The sequence below is a fragment of the Peromyscus maniculatus genome, chromosome 23 (genome assembly GCF_049852395.1).
Source record: "Peromyscus maniculatus bairdii isolate BWxNUB_F1_BW_parent chromosome 23, HU_Pman_BW_mat_3.1, whole genome shotgun sequence".
NCBI lineage: Eukaryota > Metazoa > Chordata > Mammalia > Rodentia > Cricetidae > Peromyscus > Peromyscus maniculatus.
The window spans coordinates 21,710,821-21,732,427 of NC_134874.1; the positions used below are offsets into that span (position 1 = coordinate 21,710,821).

Genomic DNA, 21,607 nt, shown 5'->3' on the forward strand with positions numbered 1-21,607 from the left:
GCAAGGCCTGACTCATTCTTTTTTTTTTTTTTTCCTTCTTTTTTCTTTTGGTTTTTCAAGACAGGGTTTCTTGGTGTAGTTTTGGTGCTTGTCCTGGATCTCACTCTGTAGACCAGGCTGGCCTTGAACTCACAGAGATCCGTCTGCCTCCCAATTGCTGGGATTAATGGCTTTTGCCCAGCCGCCTGGCTGGCCTGGCTCATCCTTAAAACTCATATCATTCAGCTGGTGGTGGTGGTGGTGGAGGTGGTGGTGGTGGTGGTGGTGGTGGTGGTGGTGGTGGTGGTGGTGGTGGTGCACACCTTTAATCCCAGCACTTAGGAGGCAGAGGCAGGAGGATCTCTGTGAGCTCGAGGCCAGCTTGGTCTACAGAGCAAGTTCCAAGACAGTCAGGGCTACACAGAGAAACCCTGTCTCGAAAAAACCAAAACCAAAACCAAAATAAAACAAAAGCACACAAACCCCATCTTTTTTGACTCGTTTTGACACTGTTCTTTATGTCTACCAGAAATCCTCTTCAGGTCAATTCTTTCCTGAGCTCCTGTCTGCTTTATAAAGCAGTTTGTTCTCCTTTTCTGTATACAGCAGGGAGCCCCTCTGTTGTGTGTTTCTTTTAAGCCATTCCTGATGTATTCTGTCTTCTTTCACAGCTGTTGGTTAACCCATCTGAAGGCCTGTGGAGCCTCACCCAGAGGAGGAGGTTCCAAGCCTCCTCTGCCTTCATTAGTTGGACTGACTTGTGAAAGCAAGCTGGGTAGCTATTTACAGTTTCCCCTGGAGTTTTAAAGAAGGGAATCTCTTTATATCAACAGACAGCTTAGAACTTGCAAAAATAGTTGCACTAGCCATCGATGTCTAACTCTTAGAAGACCCAGCATCTATGGGGGGTGGGGATGGGCAGAGTAAACCAGTATAACTAGAAGTTGGTTTTTAAGACCCACGCTGCTGTTCATGGCACAGTGGAGAAGATGGCACCTGGGTTCACTGCAGGTCTGATTTCCAGTTCCTGAAAGACTTTCTTCAAATACTTTTTCTTTAAAAAACAAAACAAAATCTCTAAAAACAACTTCAGTTTTAGCTGGCTGTGGTATGTACTCCTGTAATCCCAGTACTTGATTTAGGAGGGTTGCCATGAGTCCAGAGACAGCCTAGGCCACATGGTGAGTGCCGGGCAATCAGAGTTGGGGCTCTGTTTTGTTTTCACCTCTAACCACACCCTAACTTTTTATAAAGACATTGGAAAATAAAGACATGAAAAACTATGCTGCAGAGTGAGCAGTGTTCCCACTACGTTTGTGACCGTGCCGTGTAGTTCCTTAAACCAGGACATCACTTCTAAAACAGGGAGACAGAACAAGACTGACTCATCTTTACTGCACCTCTTATCCAAATCGGAGGGGCCACCCTGCCCAGAAAGTCAGACAGCTAAGGGACAAGCCAGTCTGTTGAAAACCACAACCATGACATCTCCCCTCCAGCCTCACCCGTGCACATTTCAGGAGCAGGAACATGTAAGGACAAAGCAGAAGTGTTCGAGTGAGGGACACAGGCACACTGGAGATGCTCTTTCAGGATGCAGAGTCAAGGGCTAGAGGAGAGGAGGCTGGAGGGATAGCTCAGCCATGAAGTGCTTCAGACAACTGGCCACTCTTCTAGAGGACCTGGGTTCGATTCCCAGCGTGCACATGGTGGCTGATAACCATCTGTAATTCAAGTTCTATGGGATCTGAAACCCTCTTCTGGCCTAGGCGGGTGCCAGGTACACACGTGGTACACAGACTTACATGCAAACAAAACACCCATACACACAAAAAATAATGGTTAAAAATTTTAAAAGGCCAGGCGGTGGTGGCTCACGCCTTTAATCCCAGCATTCGGGAGGCAGAGCCAGGCAGATCTCTGTGAGTTCGAGGCCAGCCTGGGCTACAGAGTGAGTTCCAGGAAAGGCGCAAAGCTACACAGAGAAACCCTGTCTCGAAAAACCAAAAAAAAAAAAATAAAATAAAATAAAATAAAATAAAAAAAAATTAAAAGACTAGAGGTGAGGTGATAATTAGAGTAAACTCACGCACATGAAACAAATGACTACTAGATGCCTCCAAAGGAGAGAAGAGGGCAGTGGAAAGCTTTCTGGGCTGGCTGCAACCTGACAGTACACACTCTCGATGATTCTAAGAAACATTGTGAAGAGGCAGCAGAACCTGGATAGATTTGGGGAGTGTTTTTAAATCTCAAGGATCTTGAGGGGTTGGTATCAAGGAAAAAGAAATGGAGGGAGGGAGGGATTCTCAGCAAATAGAAATAATACTGGCTGCATGCAGTGTTCTCACTTGCGATCCTAAATGTTAGCAAGTGGCAGGCCCGCAGTGATTTTAACTGCACATGTAGTTTTCTTACTAGCTTTGGAGTAGGTTGTATGTGTCATGCCCCTTAGCCTCTGGTTTCTTTTCATTTATTTATTATTAGGCAGCAACTCACTATATGGCCCAGTCTAGGCCCAGATTTACAATCTACCGTCTCAACCCTTTGAGTGCTGGAATTGCTGATAAACAACACCATGCCCAACCCACTGCCTTTTATAGTTTTTATTTTTAGATTTTTAAATTTTTTATGTGTATGAGTGTTTTGCATGCATGGATGTCTGTGAATAATGTATGTGCAGAGTTCAGAAGAAGGAGTCAGATCACTTGGGATTGGAGTTATAGGTGCTTGTGAGCCACCATGTGGGTGCTGGAAACCAAATTCAGGTCCTCTGAAGAAGCAACAAGTGCTTTTAACTGCTGAACCATGTCTCCAGATCCTCCATTGCCTTTTAAATAGTCTAGGGATATTTCCGAACAGGAATAGCACCTGCTGCAAAATAGTATCTCCTAAACATAGCAGGGAAGCTGCCCCAATGAAATCTCAACAAGATAGTTACCTAAACAAAACGTGCTTAGTGACCACACCAGTCAACATGCCAGTGTGGTTGGGGGACATTTCATAAGCCTCGACTAAATGGAAGAGCTACGGCCACTTGGTGGCTGCTGAGGTAGGGAGTCTGTTTTCTCCAGGGACAGGCCCCTTGTTATGTCATCCCTAAACACATGTTTATACAAGCCACACTAAATGAACTTAGGATTTATACATGCATGTATGCACACATACATATCCCCCAGCCTTTCCACAAGAATAGTGGAAAGCAAAACCAAGAGAACAATACAAAAAAATCAATGAAACAAAGAGTTGGTTCTTTGAAAAAATAAACAAGATAGACAAACCCCTAGCCAAATTAACCAAAAGGCAAAGAGAGAGCACCCAGATTAACAAAATCAGAAATGAAAAGGGAGACATAACAACAGACAACAAGGAAATCCAGAGAATCATCAGGTCAGACTTCAAAAACCTGTACGCCACAAAATTGGAAAATCTGGAAGAAATGGACAATTTTCTGGATAGACACCACATGTCAAAGTTAAAACAAGACCAGATAAACTATTTAAATAGACCAATAACTCCTAAAGAAATAGAAACAGTCATCAAAAGTCTCCCAACCAAAAAAAAAAAAAAAAAAAAAAAAAAAGCCCAGGACGGTTTCAGTGCAGAATTCTACCAGACTTTCAAAGAAAAACTAATTCCAATACTCTTCAAATTGTTCCACACAATAAACAAACTGAAAGAAAAAAAATCACATGGTCTTCTCATTAGATCCTGAAAAAGCCTTTGACAAAATCCAACACCCCTTCATGATAAAGGTCTTAGAGAGATCAGGAATACAAGGAACATTCCTAAACATAATAAAGGCAATTTACAGCAAGCCAACAACCAATATCAAATTAAACGGAGAGAAACTCAAAGTGATTCCACTAAAATCAGGAACAAGACAAGGTTGTCCACTCTCCCCATATTTATTCAATATAGTGCTTGAAGTTCTACCTAGAGCAATAAGACAACAAAAGGAGATCAAAGGGGATACAAATTGGCAAGGAAGAAGTCAAACTTTCACTATTTGCAGATGATATGATAGTATACATAAGTGACCCCAAAGATTCTACCAGGGAACTCCTGCAGCTGATAAACTCCTTCAGTAAAGTGGCAGGATACAAGATTAACTAAAAAAAAAAAAAAAAAAAAAAAATCAGTAGCCCTCCTATACACACATGATAAAAGGGCTGAGAAAGAAGTCAGAGAAGCATCACCCTTTACAATAGCCACAAATAATATAAAATACCTTGGGATAACACTAACTAAACAAGTGAAGGACCTTTTTGATAAGAACTTTAAATCTCTAAAGAAAGAAATTGAAGAAGATATCAGAAAATGGAAGATCTCCCAAGCTCATGGATAGGTAGGATTAACACAGTAAAAATGCCAATCTTACCAAAAGCAATCTACAGACTCAATACAATCCCCATCAAAATCCCAACACAATTCTTCACAGACTTGGAAAGAAAAATACTCACCTTCATATGGAAAAACAAAAGACTCAGGATAGCTAAAAGAATCCTTATATAATAAAGCAACCTCTGGAGACATCACCATCCCTGACCTCAAGCTCTACTATAGAGCTATAGTAATAAAAAACAGCTTGGTGCTGATATAAAAACTGACATACAGACCAATGGAATCGAATTGAAGACCCTGACATTAATCCATGCACATATGAACACCTGATTTTTGACAAAGAAGCCAAAACTATATAATGGGGAAAAAAGGTATCTTCAACAAATGGTGCTGGCATAACTGAATGTCAATATGTAAAAGATTACAAATAGATCCATATCTGTCACCATGCACAAAACTCAAGTCCAAGTGGATCAAAGACCTCAACATAAATCCAGTTACACTAAACTTAATAGAAGAGAAAGTAGGAAGTACTCTTGAACACATTGACACAGGAGATCACTTCCTAAATATAACACCAGCAACACACACACACTGAGCACAACAATTAATAAATGGGACCTCTTGAAACTGAGAAGCTTTTGTAGGGCAAAAGACACGGTCAATAAGACAAAAAGACAGCCTGCAGAATGAGAAAAGATCTTCACCAACCCCACATCTGACAGAGGACTGATCTCCAAAGTATATAAAGAACTCAAGAAACTAGACATCAAAATATTGAACAATCCAATTTAAAAAATGAGCTAAAGAGCTAAACAGAATTCTCAAAAGAAGAATCACAAATGGCTGAAAGACATTTAAAGAAATGCTCAACATCCTTAATCATCAGAGAAATGCAAATCAAAATGACTCTGAGATACCACCTTACACCTGTCAGAATGGCCATGATCAAAAACACTAATGACAGTCTATATTGGAGAGGATGTGGAGCAAAGGGAACACTCCTCCACTGTTGGTGGGAATGTAAACTTGTACAACCACTGTGGACATCAGTATGGCAGTTTCTCAGAAAATTGGGAATCAATCTACCTCAAGACCCAGCCATCCCACTCTTGGGCATATACCCAAGGAATGCTCAATCATACCACAAAGATACATGCTCCACTATGTTCATAGCAGCACTATTTGTAATAGCCAGAACCTGGAAACAACCTAGATGCCCCTCAACTGAAGAATGGAATAAGAAAATGTGGTACATATACACAATGGAGTACTACTCAGCAGAGAAAAACAATGAAAGCATGAAATTTGCAGGCAAATGGATGGAACTAGAAAATGTCATCCTGAGTGAGGTAACCCAAACCCAGAAGGACAAACATGGTATGTACTCACTCATAAATGGATTCTAGATATAAAGCAAAGAACAATTAGACTGAAACCCACAGAACCAGGGAGGCTATATAGCAGGGGGAATCCTAGGATGATTGTGGCTTAGAATAAGTTTTGGTTTTACTCAATTACTAGGCAAGCCTCAATGAAACATTTCACTATTAGGATAAGAATTTGTACTGTATCAAACTGATGATAGAAAAAGAAAGAGGGAGGGAGGGAGGGAGGGAGGGAGGAAAGGAAGGAAGGAAGGAAGGAAGGAAGGAAGGAAGGAAGGAAGGAAGGAAGGAAGGAAGGAAGGAAGGAAGGAAGGAAGGAAGGAAGGAAGGAAGAAATAATAGTGGAGAGCTGGATACCAGTTTTAATATGGTAGTGGCTGGTTCTTTGGAGCACTCAACACTCATAGCAATGTGGCTATCGTAGTTCTTGACAAGCATGGTTCAGCACACTGATCTTGAACTGTAGTCTTTAGAACCTTATCCGGTGGGCTGGAGAGATGATTTCACAGTTAAGAGCATTAGCTGCTCTTCCAGAGGACCCAGGTTCAATTCCCAGCACCACATGGTGACTCAGAACTGCCTGTGACTCCAGTTCCAGGAGGGATCTGATACTCTCTTCTGGACTCCATGGGTACTACATGAATGTTCTAAACAGACATATATGCAGGCAGAACACTGATACACATACAGTGAAAACAAATGAACTATATGTATTTTCCTCTCCACTTCCTAAGGTCTGGGATCAAGGTATGTGTCACCATCCTGGGCTTGAAAATCTAAGTTTTAATGCTAATTTCATATATTGGTCCTGCTTACTGTGCTGCGAAGTTTTCTATTTTACACTGGCCAATAGTCCCGATTGAATCACTTTCTGACTCATCTTCATCCAATAGTTCTGGCACTGTAGCTTTGTGTGTCTGTGTATTAAAGATATGTTCAGAGTGGATTTTTGTGCTTCTGAGCTAATTATGCATTTTCTTCACAGTGTAGGAAACATTAACATCTTCTTGTTGTTTTCAGACAGGACAAGACTGTTGAACTTTCTAAGAACCAGTCTGTGATGTGCACAGCTGCCAGAATCCTTAGAGTCAGATGAGAACATGTAAACACGAGTGTCACCAGCTGTTAGACAGCATTTCTGTTTTGGAGATAACGAGTCTCTTCTGGGTCACACAAGCCCAGAGGGACTAGGAATGTAAACTTCAAAGCTAGCTTCCTTCCTGTATTGTCATTCCTGGCTAGGATTGTGTTTTCTCTGCATGTGAAACTACCAAGTCATAATTCCTCAAGGGGAAAAGTAATAGAAATAATGAATTGTATTAATGATGAGTAGCAGGCAAAGCATGTACTGTTGGTGAGGGTCTATCGGGAACTGAAATTTAAAACTAATCCAATTCTGCACATAATTATGTTTAAGCTATTCTGTGCACTTCAGTGCAATTGGGAGGACCAAAGCAGGGACTGTAGTGAGTTTAGAGGAAGAAAGGCAAGGGATAACGGATGTTCTAATTTAGGGCAAATTTTGAATTTACGACCTTGGATGGGAAAAGACTGTGAGACCAATCTTTGGCTTTGCAGTTGAAAATATGGAGTTGGACTCTAGTGAGTGGTGTAGGGCCTGTCTGGGATGTGCAAGGCCCTGGGTTCCATCCACAGCACTGCAAAAAATAAAGGAAAACATAGTATGTGTACTTTGAAGAAAACTGTGAGCAGAACTTTAAAGTCTGAGGTGTATAGTACAATACTAAGTACGTAATCTAGGGACCAGTACATACTGTTGGAGGTTGTATAAAGCTTTCTCATTCTAAGAATTTTTTTTTTAAGTTCTAGAGATTGGAGGTCATTGCTCACAGGCAGATCTATTCTGACACCCTGTTTTGTAGATCAGTTGTTACCAGAGCATGCCACATTGCCTCATTTGTATGTTCTGCAGGATTGTGTGTGCCCTACAGGGGTGGAGCTGGGCACTGAGACAGAGGCTGTGTGGCCCCACAAAGCCTGAAATAGTCTCTGCCTGTTATATAGTATACTTATTCTTGGGTTTCAGTCCCTCCACAAATGATGCTCTCCACCCCTTCCCCCCTCCCTCTCTGAGGAGGAGGCATCAGGGCACACACTTGTTTTAAGATTTGTTGTTTTATTTTTCTTTTTTTAAAAGATTTTACAAGTTGGGGGGGGGGGGCCAGTAACCACAGAGGCCAGAAGAAGGTGTTGGATCCAGTGGAGCTGGAGTCGTAGGTGGTTGTGAGCTGCCCAGTGTAAGTGCTAGGGACTGAAGTTAGGTCCTCAGAAGAGCAGCCAGTGCTCTTAACTGCTGAGCCCTGTCTCCAGCTCCCTAATATGATTCTTTTTTTTAAATGTGTGTGAATGTTTTGCTCACATTTATATCTGCTTGCCACACGTGTGCCTAATGCCTAAAGAAGTCAGGAGATGGGGTCTGATCCCCTGGAACTGTAGTTATGGATGACTGTGAGCCACAAAACCAGATCCTATGCAAGAACAAGTGCTCTTAGCCGCTGAGCCATCTCTCTAGCCCTGATATTTACAATCTAGCCCAGTGAGTTTTGTAAGGTTAATGCATTTATTGTTTAAAAGAGTTTTTATCTTCCTGACTTCACTCAGGGAACACTTGTAAGAATAGTATGACTTTATACCCTTAACATAGACTTTGGGTCTTACTATTTTCCCTGATTGCCATATTTCTCTTGTGTGTGTGACACAGGACTTTGGCTTCAGCTGTTTTATTATTTGAAAGTTGCAAATACCCCACTTCTTTGGCACATACATCTGGAAGAAAGTTGTCCATATAACTAAGTGAGTTAAGATTAAGTGACCTGGGGTGGGTGGCCATGAGAACTTGGGGGGTCAGGTTGGGGGGGGTGGAGGGGACAGCACTAGAAGAGATGACTGGAAAGGGGTCAGTTAGAAACTGGATATAAGGGAAATGCCCGTGAATCTACAAGGATGACCCTAGCTAAGACTCCTAGCAATAGTGGATATGTAGCCCAAACTGGCCATCCCCTGTCACCAGATTGGTGACTGCCTCAATTGTCATCAGAGAGCCCTCATCCAGTAACTGATGGAAACAGATGCAGAGACCCACGGCCAAATATCAGGCCGAGCTCAGGGGATCCTGCTGTAGAGAGGGAGAAAAGAGTGTAGCAGCCAGAGGGGGCAAGGACATCACAGGAAAACCCACAGAAACAACTAGCCTGGCTATAGGAACTCACAGAGTCTGAACCAGCAACCAGGGATCCTGCATGGGACTGACCTAAGCCCTCTACATATATGTGACAGTTGTACAGCTTGGTCTGTTTGTGGGACTCCTAACAATGGCAGCAGAGGCTGTCCCTAATGCCTTGGGTGGCTCTTGGGAACCTAGTCCTCATACTGGATCACCTTGCCCAGCCTAAATACAAGGGGAGGTGCTTAGTCTTACTGCAACTTGATATGCCACGCTTTGTTGATACCATGGGAGGCCTGCCCCTTTGTGATCAGAAACAGAGGAGTGGATTGGGGGTGTGTGTGGGAGGGAGGTGAGGGGAGGGAATGGAAGGAGAGGAGGGAGGAGAAAATGTGGTTGGGATGGAAGATAAATAAATTTTTAAAAGATTCAAGGGCATGTGTGAGAGGTTTTTTTTTTTTTGTTTTAAAGATATATTTATTTTTAATGGTGTGTGTGTGTGTGTGTGTGTGTGTGTGTGTGTGTGCGCGCGCGCGCGCGTGCACAGGCACACATGTGAAGAGAAGTACCTTCAGAGTCCAGAAGAGGGTATTGGATCCTCTAGACCTGGAGTTACAGGTGGTTGTGAAACCCCTGGTGTGGGTATTGAGAATTGAACAGGGTCCTCTGGTAAAGCTCTCCCCCTGCCTCCATGTTATCCCTCCCATCCTTTAAAATGCTCATAGGTAGGCTCTTTAAAGTCCAGGATCCCACCTGCTTCTCCATGGTGATACTGTCCACATTTTAGGTATTTGTTGCAATATAATAATTTCAACTCTGTTGCTTATCTGCTGAGACATAACACATTGCCCTCAGGCCTATTAGCAGTTTAAAACCACAAACACACATAATCTTAGCATCTAGGGATGGGACCAGGTGCAGCTGAAAGGCCTCAGGTGCGGGTGCAGGAGGAAACTGAAGAGATGGTTTGTTGGGAGATGTTTATTAGAAGAGTTACTAACGCCAAAGACAGGCAGACAGCAACATGGTTAGGGCTCCAAGGAGAGTTGAACCCCCAGCACCGGAGACAGACATTATGGTAAGGTCTCTGCTGATAAGAATCAAGCCCACGTGGCTGAAGATGGGTCTCTTCTTCTAGCTCTCTGAACACAGGAGTGGTTTCACAGTGCAAGCCTGTTGCCAGGGAGGGTAGTAGGGAGCAGGCTGTGTGGCCACAAATACTTCCTTTCATGTAAATTCACTTTCCCAGATCAGAAACTGGATCTGGAAATGTGACAGCTAGAGATTGACAGATAGTGTCTCAGCAGGTACCTGTCAGTATCCATGATGGGGGGAAGCGGTGCTGCAGGTAGGGTAACCTAAACAGCAGTCAGATTGTAATATAATCTTTTAAAAACGTGTTTAAGGTCTTTTATTCTATTTGAGGTGTATGAGTACTTTGACTGCTTGCATGTGTATGTACCAAGGTCAGAAGAGGGCATTGGGTCCCCTGGAAATGGAGTTAAGGATGGCTGTCAGCCAGCATGTAGGTGCTGGAAATCAAACCTGGGTCCTCTGCCAGAGCAGCTAAACCACGAGCCCCTCTGTTATTATATCACAGTCTTTTGTTGTTGCTTTTTTTTTTTTTTTGAGACAGATTTCTATGTAGTCCTGGCTGACCTGGAACTTGCTGTGTAGACCAAGCTCGGCCACCTCTACCTCCCAAGTGCTGGGTTTAGTGGCATGTGCCCATGCTATCACACCTGATTGTTCTTCTTACAAAGTACCTGAGTCCTATTCTCAGCACCCACACCAGGCAGCTCACAACTGCTTGTAACTCCAGCTCCGGGGGATCCAACACCCTTTTTTGGCCCCTCTGAGCATATTTTCTCATGTGGCATAGACAGACACAAACACAGACAGACAGACAGACAGACAGACACACACACACACACACACACACACACACACACACACAAGCACAGATAAATAAAAAAAATTTAAAGAATTTTAATTTGTTGTTGTTGTTGTTGTTGGCTTAGTGGCTACACATGAATTGATATTTTAATTATCATCTGTGGCCCAATGGCCCTGCAGTCAGCACTCTGCTGGCCACTCAGGTCATGGCCTGGAGGGCCTTTCGGTCCCAGGGCTCCCACTCTGCTGCAGCTACAATATGTAGGTTTAAACTAAGTCTCTATTGTTCTATTTACCAACAAAGACTCAGAAGTCAGATGTGAGGGTGAAAACTTGTTAGATCAGAGAGGCCGAGAAGCCACCAGCAACCTTGCTTTTTGGCTGGAGACCTAACAAGAGACATGTCTCTTTACTCCTCCCAAAACCAAAAGGAAGCGCCACACTCAAGTCCCTGTTCTTTCCTTCCTGTGTGCTTTCTCTATCCAAATTGCTGGCTTCTCTATGGCTAATTCCAGTCAGCTAGTTGCTGGCTCTGCCCCCTGATTCAAAGTAAACTTTATTTGACAGTCTCGGAGTGTCAAAATGTGATCAAATATCCTGCAACAGAATCTAATATCGAATTCCTTTTGGTTTAATTCCTCCTAGTTTGTGTTTGCTTGTTTCTTTTTAATTAATTCTATTTTTAAGTTATTATTATTATTAGTTTTTGTTTTGTTTTGGTTTTTTTGAGACAGGGTTTATTTGGGTAGCCCTGGCTGTCCTGCACCAGGCTGGCCTCGAAATCAGATCAGTCTGCCCCTGCCTCCCGAGTGCTGGAATTAAATGCGGGTGCCACCACCGCCCAGCTGTTTGTTTTTTAACCATTATTTAGAACATGTCTTTGTATGCTGGGGAGCTATCTGGTGATTCTCATCAGATGTATAGGTTCTTATCACAGTAATTCTGAACCCAGCAGCTGTCCAACTTGTGTGTGTGTGTGTGTGTGTGTGTGTGTGTGTGTGTGTGTGTGTGTGTGTGGTTTTTTCAAGACTGGGTTTCTCTGTATTGCCCTGGCTGTCCTGGAACTCACTTTGTAGACCAGGCTGGTCTTAAACTCAGAGATCCACCTGCCTCTGCTTTCGGGTGTTGAAATTAAAGATGTGCGTCACCACATCAGGCTCAAACTTTTTTTTTAATAGACTGCTTTTCTATTCTTTATGATATTAATAGTTCTTAAAAGAACAGAAACAAAGCTACTGCAAACTGTGTTGAAACATTTTTATACTTAAACAGTGGGTATGTATGTGTTTTAGTAGCAATATATTTATTTGTCTGTTTGTTTTGGAGAAAGAAATAGGGTCTTACTGTGTAGCCAAAGCTGGCCTCAAACTCTAGATTCTTCTGCTCCTGCTTCTGCTTTTCAAGTACTGCATACTAGATATGTACCACCATGACCAGCAAGCAATCACTGTTTTACATTAAGCCACTGAGTTAATTTGATTATTAGTTTTTCCTACCAGCCTTAGAGCGCTTGCCTAGCAAGCGCAAGGCCCTCGGTTCAATCCTTACCTCCGAAAGGAAAAAAAGAAAAGAAAAAGAAAAAAATGCTCTGCTTAAGTATATATATATATATATAGTAAGTATATCCAACACATCACTAAAAGATCACAGAATCCTCACACCTCATAATGACTGCAATATCAAGACTATATTTCTCAGGATCTGCCCCCCCAACACTGTCACGATTATGTGTCGAGAGTCATCTCTGTCAGTAGTAGTAGTATAGCAATTCATATTATTTTCACTGTAGAGTATACACTGTATGCATTGACTGTTTAATAATTTATTATTATTATTATTATTATTATTATTATTATTATTATTATTATTATTGAATGGTCCTGAGGATTAAAGCTAGGATCTCATACATACTAGGAAATTACCAATGAGCCACACCCTTTTTTAGACAGGCTGTCGCTGTGTATCCCTGGCCGCCTGCCTCTGCTTCCCCAATGCTGGCATTAAAAGCATATACCATCACATCCCACCTATTTGGAGTTTTTTTGAGACAGGGTGTCAAGTAGCCTGTGCTGGCCTAACTCACTATGTAGCTGAGGCTGGCCTTAAACTTGAGATTCTCCTGCCTCCACCTCCCAGCTGCTTGGATTATGCATCCCTGTTCCTGGTTTACTTATCCATTCTGAGTGTGTTGTTCCTCTGGACTGCTTTGGCCGTACTGTGCTGGAAGTGAGGGTTTGTTATACTGTATGCCCTCATGTCAAAACTGTATTGTCCTAGTTATAGATGCTTGTTTAGTGCAAATTCATGTGGTGTGTGTGTGTGTGTGTGTGTGTGTGTGTGTGTGTGTGTGTGTACGTACCATATTAGTTACTTTTCAATTCCAATAACCAAACACCATGACCAAAGCAATACATAAAAAGAAAGCAATAACTGGGCTTAAGGTTTCAGAGGGCTAGAGTCCATCATGAAAGTTGGCATGACAGCAAGCAGCAGGCATGTTGGCACTGGAGCACCAATTCAGAGTTCATTTCCCAACCCACAAACAGGAAGCAGAGAGAGAGCACACTGGGAATGGTGTGAGTCTTTTGAAATCTCAAAGCCTGCCCCCAATGACAGACCTTCTCCAACAAAGCCACACCTTCTAACCCTTCCTGAACAGTTCTGCCAGCTGGGGGACCAAGTATTCAAATATATAATGCATGGAGCCGGAGTTTGTAGAGTGCTTACCTAGCATGCCAAAAGGATTTGATCCCCAGGACTGTACACACCAGGCATAATGATGTAGGCCTGTAATCCCAGCACTGGGGTGGCAGAGACGGGAATTAGAAGTTCAAGGTAATTCTTGGCTAAATGATGCATTTAAGGCCAGGCTGGGATAACCTTGTCTCAAAAGAAAAGATCTATGAGCTTTAAGTAGATGTCACTTTAAGGGTCAGCTAATACAGCTTAATAGGACTCTTGGGTAAATTGAGGAACCTGAAGTTGACTCCAATCCAGGGTTGGAACTGGAAAATTGATGGGCAGCCAGGAGGAGCTTGCTCCAAACCCAGATGAATTCTGAGGGAGCTTACCGCAACTTGCTTTTTCCCAGCTCCTAGGAATAGCATTTTTAGTTTGATTCCCTCCCTGCCCGTTCTTAGCCAGCCAGCTCAGGAGCATGGGGGTAGACTGCAGGGGGTTGGGGTCTCCCTAAGTTCTGTTTCTCTCCCATCCCAAATGACCCAGAAGTGAAGCAGCAGCCCAGTGGCTGCAGATGTGCACCAGGAGGCTCCTGTTCCCTTAAACTCACTCCTGCTCTGTTCTTTCCAGGTCTATAAAGGAGAATTTCAGCTCCCTGACTTTCTGAAAGAAAAACCCCAGGTACTGTACACCACTTCTTCCTCCTCTCTTAGGTCAGAGCTGGCTCTTCCATAAAGTAAGCTTTTGGAAAGACAATGAAATTTAAACAAGAAAACAAAAGCCAGGTGTGTGGTTTATACCTCTAATGCCAGCCATCAGCTGAGATGAGAGGATCACTATTGATCCAAGGCCAGCTCCTTCTCAACATGCAAACAAACAAACAAGTAAGGAAAATAGAAAAAGACGGGGACCTGTGCTAGTGGTAGCTAACAGTCGTGATTTGAGAGAGTTCAGGGTCTTCCACAGCTAGGGAAGTGCTTTGTTGATAACAGATCTGATTGCATACACAGCCACACAGTATTTCACATGTAAGTAAGGAGAATGTCTGAGCGGCTGCCCAGTCTCTGCAGCATCTACTTTGCATTCATAATATAGGCACCTTTGGTATTTTTAGTATGTTCACATCTGTGGTGTTTTAAGTGTTCTCACATTGGAAACCAAAAGACCTGTAATACACAGTGCACACAGCAGTTGGCTGTCAGCAAACAGTGAGAGTTCAAAGCTTGTAACCCTTATGCTTTTAAAAATAATTGAAACCACTGGGCATGGGGATATATGCCTTTTACCCCACTTGGGGCAGAAGCAGGTGGATCTCTGTGAGTTTGAGGCCATCCTGGTCTACAAAGTGAGATTCAGGACAGCTAGGGCTAGTCAGAGAGTCCCTGACTCCAACAAAGAAACCAAGAAACCAACCTTGAACTAGGCAGGTATGGTGGTACGTGCCTTTAGAGTCACTTGGGAGGCAGAAGCAGGCAAATCTCTGTGTGTTCAGGGCCAGCCTGGTCTACATAGTAAGTTCCAGAACAGCCAGGCCTACATAGGAAGACCCTGTCCCAAAAACAAAAAGGAAGCCAGTATATAATTACAACTGTTAATGTTTCATTTCACTTGCATTCCATTATTGTGTCCTGAGCTGAAGAAAAACAGAGAATGTTGTGGTGGGTGTGCCTGAAGCAGCACATAGTGTCCTGTCATCCCCTGTCACCTGTGTAACAGCTGGGAGAAGTGACGTCACTGCCTGTCTGCATTAGCCTTGATGTTCGGCATGGGGCTGAGGCGTACTGTGTCTAGGGAGCTGCTGTCCATACTGTCCATACAGTTTCAAACTGTGCTTCAGTTACGATCACAGGGGAAGTGCACCTTCTGTGCCTGTGTGAACTGTGTCTCGGGCAGCAAGCCTGGTGTAAGCAGGCTGTCCTTTGGAGCTCAGTGACATGGTCTCTCCCACCAGGCATGAAGGCTGGGCCGACCTGACCACTCTCAGTTCCCAGCCCTCCGCAAGGATGCACGACACCAGAGTGTTTCAGAGTACATCCAAGGCATACTTTAGCAGTATAGATTTAACCTCTCCCATTCTTTTCATGTATTCAGCAGTTGTTTGCTAGGGGTCTGTTACGAGTGAGAAATTAGGATGCGTCCTCAGGTGTTGGAGGCAAAGGGAAGGTCTTCCTCAAGGAATTCTTGATCCTCCTCAAAGACCTGACACTTACTTACCTGAGGGGAGAGCAAGGCCGGGCCCAAAGTGTGCTTGACATCCCAGAGCCCTGGGTAAATTCTCACAACCTTGGAAATTAGAGCCAGAAAGCAATCCAAGAGGCGGGATAAACTTGAAGAAACCAAGAAAGGGGTTTAAGACCCAAACTGAAGGCATTCCTGTGCTGCAGCAAGTAACCCATGTCATCTCCAGATGGAGAAGGAAGTGGGTAGAACATACAAGAGAATGTTCCGTCCTTCAGAAGGAAAGATGTCTTTAGTCATAAAGACATGATCGTGAATTTAAAGAATGATAAATTGCAGGGCAGTGGTGACAGACATCTTTAAGCCCAGCACTCTGGGAGGCAGAGTCAGGCAGATATCTGAGTTTGAGGCCAGCCTGCTCCACAGAGTGAGTTCCAGGACAGCCAGAGCTACAGGGATAACTTGAGAAACCCTGTCTGGGGGCTTGGAAGGAGACTGATAAATTACACACCAGAGTTGAGAATATTTATTTATTAAAACTTTTCATAGCTGGATATAGTGACATATGCATGTTTTCCCAACACAGGGAAGATGGAAGCAGGAGGATAATAAGTTCAAGGCTAGCCTGGGCTACAGAGCCAAACCCTATCTTAAACAAACACAAACAATGAATAATGCTAGAGTTGCTGAGATGGCTCAGTGGGTAAAGGCATTGTCACCAAGCCTGACAGCCTGAGTTTGATTCCTGGAGCCCACATAAAGGGGGAAGGGATGAACTGAGTCTCTTCCACATATGTGCTGTGGTCCACACATTCCCCCACAGCATTCACACAAACATCCATCTACACAAAAATAAAGAAGCAAACAAGCAATTTTTAAAAATGAATACCTTGAAACCTCAGCACTTGGGAGACAGAGGCAGGTGGATCTCTATAAGTTCAAGGCCAGCCTGGTCTATATAGTGAGTTCTAGGACAACCAGTGCTACATAGTGAGGCCTTGTCTCAAAATAGTAGTACTAATAATAAACTTTAAATTATTATTCTTAAGGGTATGCATGCTTTGCCTGCATTCATATCTGTATACCACATGCATTCCTGGTGCCGGAGGAGGTCAGAAGAGGGTGTCAAATCCTCTGGAACTAGGGTTAAGAGACAGTTGTAAACTACCATGTGGGTGCTGTTAATCAAACCTGAGTTCTCTGGAAGAGCAACAAATGTTCTTAACCACTGAGACTTCTTTCCAGCCCAATAGTAACATTTGTTTTTGTTTTTGAGACGAGGTATTTCTATTATGTAATGTTGGCTGTGCTGGAACTCACTCTGTAGACCAGGCTGGCTTCAAACTCACAGAAATATGACTGCCTCTGCCTCCCAAGTGCTGGGATTAAAGGTGTGCTCCACAATACCCAACTCCAAGAATAAAATCTATAAGAACTATAAATAAATGGTAGAAGATAGGCTCTCAGTAGGACACTATTTTTGAAACACAACACTGATTAATAGAATATAGAGAAGTCTTATAAGACAATAAGAAAAGGGTTTGCCGGGCATTGGTGGCACACGCCTTTAATCCCAGCACTCGGGAGGCAGAGGCAGGTGGATCTCTGTGAGTTCGAGGCCAGCCTGGGCTACCAAGTGAGCTCCAGGAAAGGCGCAAAGCTACGCAGAGAAACCCTGTCTTGAAAAACCAAAAAAAGAAAAAAGAAAAAGGTTTTCAGTGCTTTGATAAGCATTTGATGTTACTATGGTGACTTTGTTTAATCTTTCATACAGACACATTTAGAAAATGAAAGACTGTAGTTCAGGGTTAGATGACTCAGTGATTAAGATCACTGGCTGCTCTTGCAGAGACCCTTGGTTCCATTGCCAGCACCCTTGTCAGCTGAACTTACAACTGGCTAGAACTTCCGCTCCAGAGGATCTGACAGTCTCTTCTGGCCTCTTGGGGCATCACACTCAAATGTATGTATTCTTACACAGACAGACAGACAGACAGACAGACAGACATGCACATACACATATGTTAAAAAATAGAAATTTTGAAAAAGCATGCTATAGCAATGTATCAGCAGTTAAGAATAATGGCTGTTCTTCCAGAGGACCCAGGTTCAATTCCCAGCCACCCACATGGTGGCTTCTAACTACTTGTCCAAGGAATCTGATGCCCTCTTCAGGTACCAGGCATGCACATGGTGTATAGACATACATGTAGGCAAGATACCCATACACGTTAAACAAATAAAAATTTAAAAGAAAGATTATGGTTTAAGTAAGAAATGGTCCAAGTGTGGGCACATAATTTTAGTCTCAGTCCTTGTAAATTGGAGGCAGAGGAATCAAGATCCAGGTCATCTTCAGCTACACAGAGTGTTCAAGGCCCTCTGGGATTACATGAAACTGTCACAAGAAAGAAAAAAGAGGGGTTAGGGATTTAGCTCAGTGGTAGAGTACTTGCCCCACAAGCACAAGGCCCTGGGTTCGGTCCTCAGCCCTGAAATTAAAAAAGAAAGAAAGAGGCCGGGCGTTGGTGGCGCACGCCTTTAATCCCAGCACTCGGGAGGCAGAGGCAGGCGGATCTCTGTGAGTTCGAGGCCAGCCTGGGCTACCAAGTGAGTCCCAGGAAAGGCGCAAAGCTACACAGAGAAACCCTGTCTCGAAAAAACAAAAAAAAAAAAAAAAAAAGAAAGAAAGAAAGAAAGAAAAAAGAAATAGAAACTGGGTAGGCATGACAGCACATGCTTTTAACCCAAGAATCGGGAGGCAGAGGCAGGAGGATTGCTGTAAGTTCAGCCGGCCTGTTCCACATAGTTGAGTTCAAGGTCAGTCAGAACTAAGGAAGAGGTGCACGACTGGGTCTGGGAGGGCCCTGGAGACAACCATGTGTCTTGTCCCTATGGGATCAGAGTCCACACTCTTTCTGCCTGGTCATGTGTGCAGTAACCACAGGCTCCTGGACTGTAGCTCCCAGCATTTGACTTGAGGCCAGGCTGACTCGACATTTCAAACATCCGGCCACAGGGTTGATCTTTCTGATAATTAGCCCACCCTGTCATTTTATGTCCTAACATAGACTTAGATGTGACTCATGGGGCTTGTGAGGAACAAAGGCATCCCTGTTACTCAGGAGATGCCAAGGATTTAGTCTCCCTGGAGTGTGGGAAAGGCCCGTCCAGTTTCTTTCTTTAGAAAATTACAGACTGAATTTATCTAAAAGTCTGAGAAAACCCTGTTATGGGTCTGGGGTCGCTCAGAGGGTCATTCGCCATGACCATGATTATATTTTAATAAGAAGAGGGGGATTTTTATCTAGGTGCTGGCCCCCAACATGGGGCCAGGACTGTCCCTGAGAGCGCTCCCAAGATGCAGCCCCTAGCCACATCTGCCCATGGCTCATAGGGGCAAAGACATTAGATTACATGTATTCTGTCTGTGTAGGCAGGATCTTACTTTAACATATGTGTCTTGCAGTTGTCTGGTCATCTTTGTGAGCAGAGTAAGCAAACTTGGTCACAAACGCAGAAATAGCAGTCAGTCTTAGAACTACTGTCTTACTAGAACAGCAGAGTTGACAAGATCAGTCAATTTTAAGAATAGTCTTCAATGTCTTGGGAAAAAGGGAAGTGGGCTGCTAGAGTACAGCCTATACAAGCCAGGGGCTTACATGTTAGAGGCTTTTTTTTTCTTTTCTTTTTGGTCTCTCAAGCATAGTAAGTTTAAACCTTAAATGTAATGTTAGCCGTCACAATCCTTTGGGCCATACAGGTGTGTTGGTGAGAGCAATCACCTCTACTGATCACCTTGCCTGACTGCAAGGATTTTAACATATCTATGGCTTCCTTCCACAGACTGAGCAAGTGGAGTAGCTGATCTGGAACTTCCCACAGTGAGGTGAGGCCTCCGGGTGCTGCTGGGTGGGATTCTCCACTTGGGCTGGCAGAGACAGCTGTGTGTCCGGATAGAGAGCACAGCTCTGGCCTCGGGCAGCCTGGGTTGGCATTAGTTCTGCCACTTCCTGGCACCAAGCAGCTTCATTCTGTGTCTGTTTCCTTATCTGAAATGATGAGTAGCTAGGCAGAGCTCCATGGTAAGATCTAACTGATGTAACTTCCTCCGAGTCTGGCGTAGAGTAAGTGTGGAGATGGTGTTGGGAAGGGGGCTTTAACCGTATGAGGGACTGAGAGACAGAGGCCCAGTCACCTGTGTGCTGACAAGAAGAGTGACCCCAGAGAGCCCACTCGTCTGTCAAGGTCATGTCACAGAATGAAAAGTCAGTATGGTGGCTTTGGACATTGGACATTAGTGGTAGCTTCGGGTGCAGGCGACCGTTGCCATCATTAGAAAGGGTCTGTGGCAGCCCCTGTGATCCTTTGCTTTGTACCTTGAAGTTATTTGCAGGTACTGGAAACATCACAGATGGGAAGGTGTGCCCCTCATGCCGTCGCTCAGAGGCATTGTGTCCGTGGTTGTCATCCTCCTGCCCCTGAACTGCTGGAACCCACCCACCCCCTAGCCCAAACAAGGAAGCAGGTGGGGAGCCGTACAGGAAGGGCTGCTTTGACCTGTGCCCGTGACCACATGCTGTGTTTGCCCTAGGGACGACTGCTGCCTTTTCTACAGAAGGGAAATCTCTGGAACCGCTGTCTTCTGCTGGGAGAAGTGGGGTGTCCTCTTCACCTACCAGCCTCCTGTCCCTGAGTGGGTGTCACACAGCCAGCCTCCCTGAGTGATGGCTCTTGAGCCCAGTGACATGCATGGCCCTCAAGATAAGGAGCCCAACAGGGACACAGTTCTGTTACAGCTCCTCTTGGTCTTGTCTTTTCTTACCAGATTCCAGTCTTTCGTTTCAAGAGAAGAAGGGTTTAAAGATGGCATTCTGTTAACAAAACTGGCACTCTCGTTCGGAATAGGTTGTCTGTACACATTCTGGTATTTTGTAGAAGACTCGTACCTGTTTAAATGTATTGATGTGGATAATAGTAAATACCTTAATTATTTAAATAATTCATTGTATTGTTTCAGAGACGTTGGGAAATTACTGTATACATTTACAACTTAATGACTTTTGTATTTTATTTTTCAAAATAAAATCTTCAATGTGAAGCATTCGAGTGGTTATGTTTTCAGTACAGTCATTCAGAGGCACAAACCTCCTCAGATGGCGCTAAACCAGCTGCCTGCGGGCTGCGCTGTAGGTTCCCTCTCGGTACCCTCTCTCTCCCTCCCTCCCCCCCTTTGTGTGTGTGTGTATGTATATATTTGGGGGTGTGGGGGTATGTACACATACTTAGTCATGCGCGCATGTGTGTGTGTATGTGTGTGTGTGTGTGTGTGTGTGTGTATGGCTAGAGGTTGATATCAGGTGTCCTCCTCACCCTTCACCGTATTTTTTGAGACAAGGTTTGTTTCTCAGTGAACCTGGAACTTGTGGTTTTGGCTAGGCTGCTAGACTAGCTAGCCAGCAGGCCCTGGGAACCTGCCTGGCTTTCCTTCATCAGCTCTGGGGTTATCGAGCCTTGCACCACTGTCAAGCCTGGCTTTTATGGGTGTTAGGAATGGAACTCAAATTCTCATGTTTGCACAGCTGGCACTTTACCTGAGAAGCCATCTATTCCCCCCCCCCCAGCTCTAATCCACCTGAGAAGCCATCTGTCCCCCCTCCAGCCCTAATATACCTGAGAAGCCATCTGTCCCCCCCCCCAGGCCCTGGCATGATCATTTCTTAATGAGCTTGTTTATTTGTTTTGAGGCAGGGTCTCTCTGTGATCCTGGTTCGTCTGGAACTCATTCTGTAGCCCAGGCTGGCACTGATCTCAGAGAGATCTGCCTGCCTCTGCCTCCAGAGTGCTGGGATTAAAGAGGGCACCACCTTCCTAGTGAAGTTTTCTGTAACTTATTTCTAAGAGCGATTGCTATTCTTCTATGAATCCTGTTCTGTTTGATGCTGGCGTGCTATGTTGA

The 21,607-nt window shown here is 44.1% G+C and overlaps 1 protein-coding gene across 14 annotated transcripts in view; it reads left to right on the forward strand.

The window, feature by feature from the left end:
* Positions 1-20,749, forward strand: part of LOC102908820 (protein-tyrosine sulfotransferase 1) — a 71,314-nt gene extending 50,565 nt beyond the window's left edge. For 5 of the 14 annotated variants that reach the window (XM_076561209.1, XM_076561207.1, XM_076561210.1 and 2 more), the window contains one exon: positions 651-1,262. In XM_076561209.1, the coding sequence (XP_076417324.1) occupies positions 651-743 (93 nt within the window). In that variant the 3' untranslated portion in view covers positions 744-1,262. Of the gene's footprint in view, positions 1-650; positions 1,263-14,100; positions 14,152-19,494; positions 19,538-20,034 lie in introns of those variants that run through there. The other 9 variants (XM_042267927.2, XM_076561212.1, XM_042267925.2 and 6 more) reach the window with 4 other exon arrangements.
* Positions 20,750-21,607: the final 858 nt, after the last annotated feature.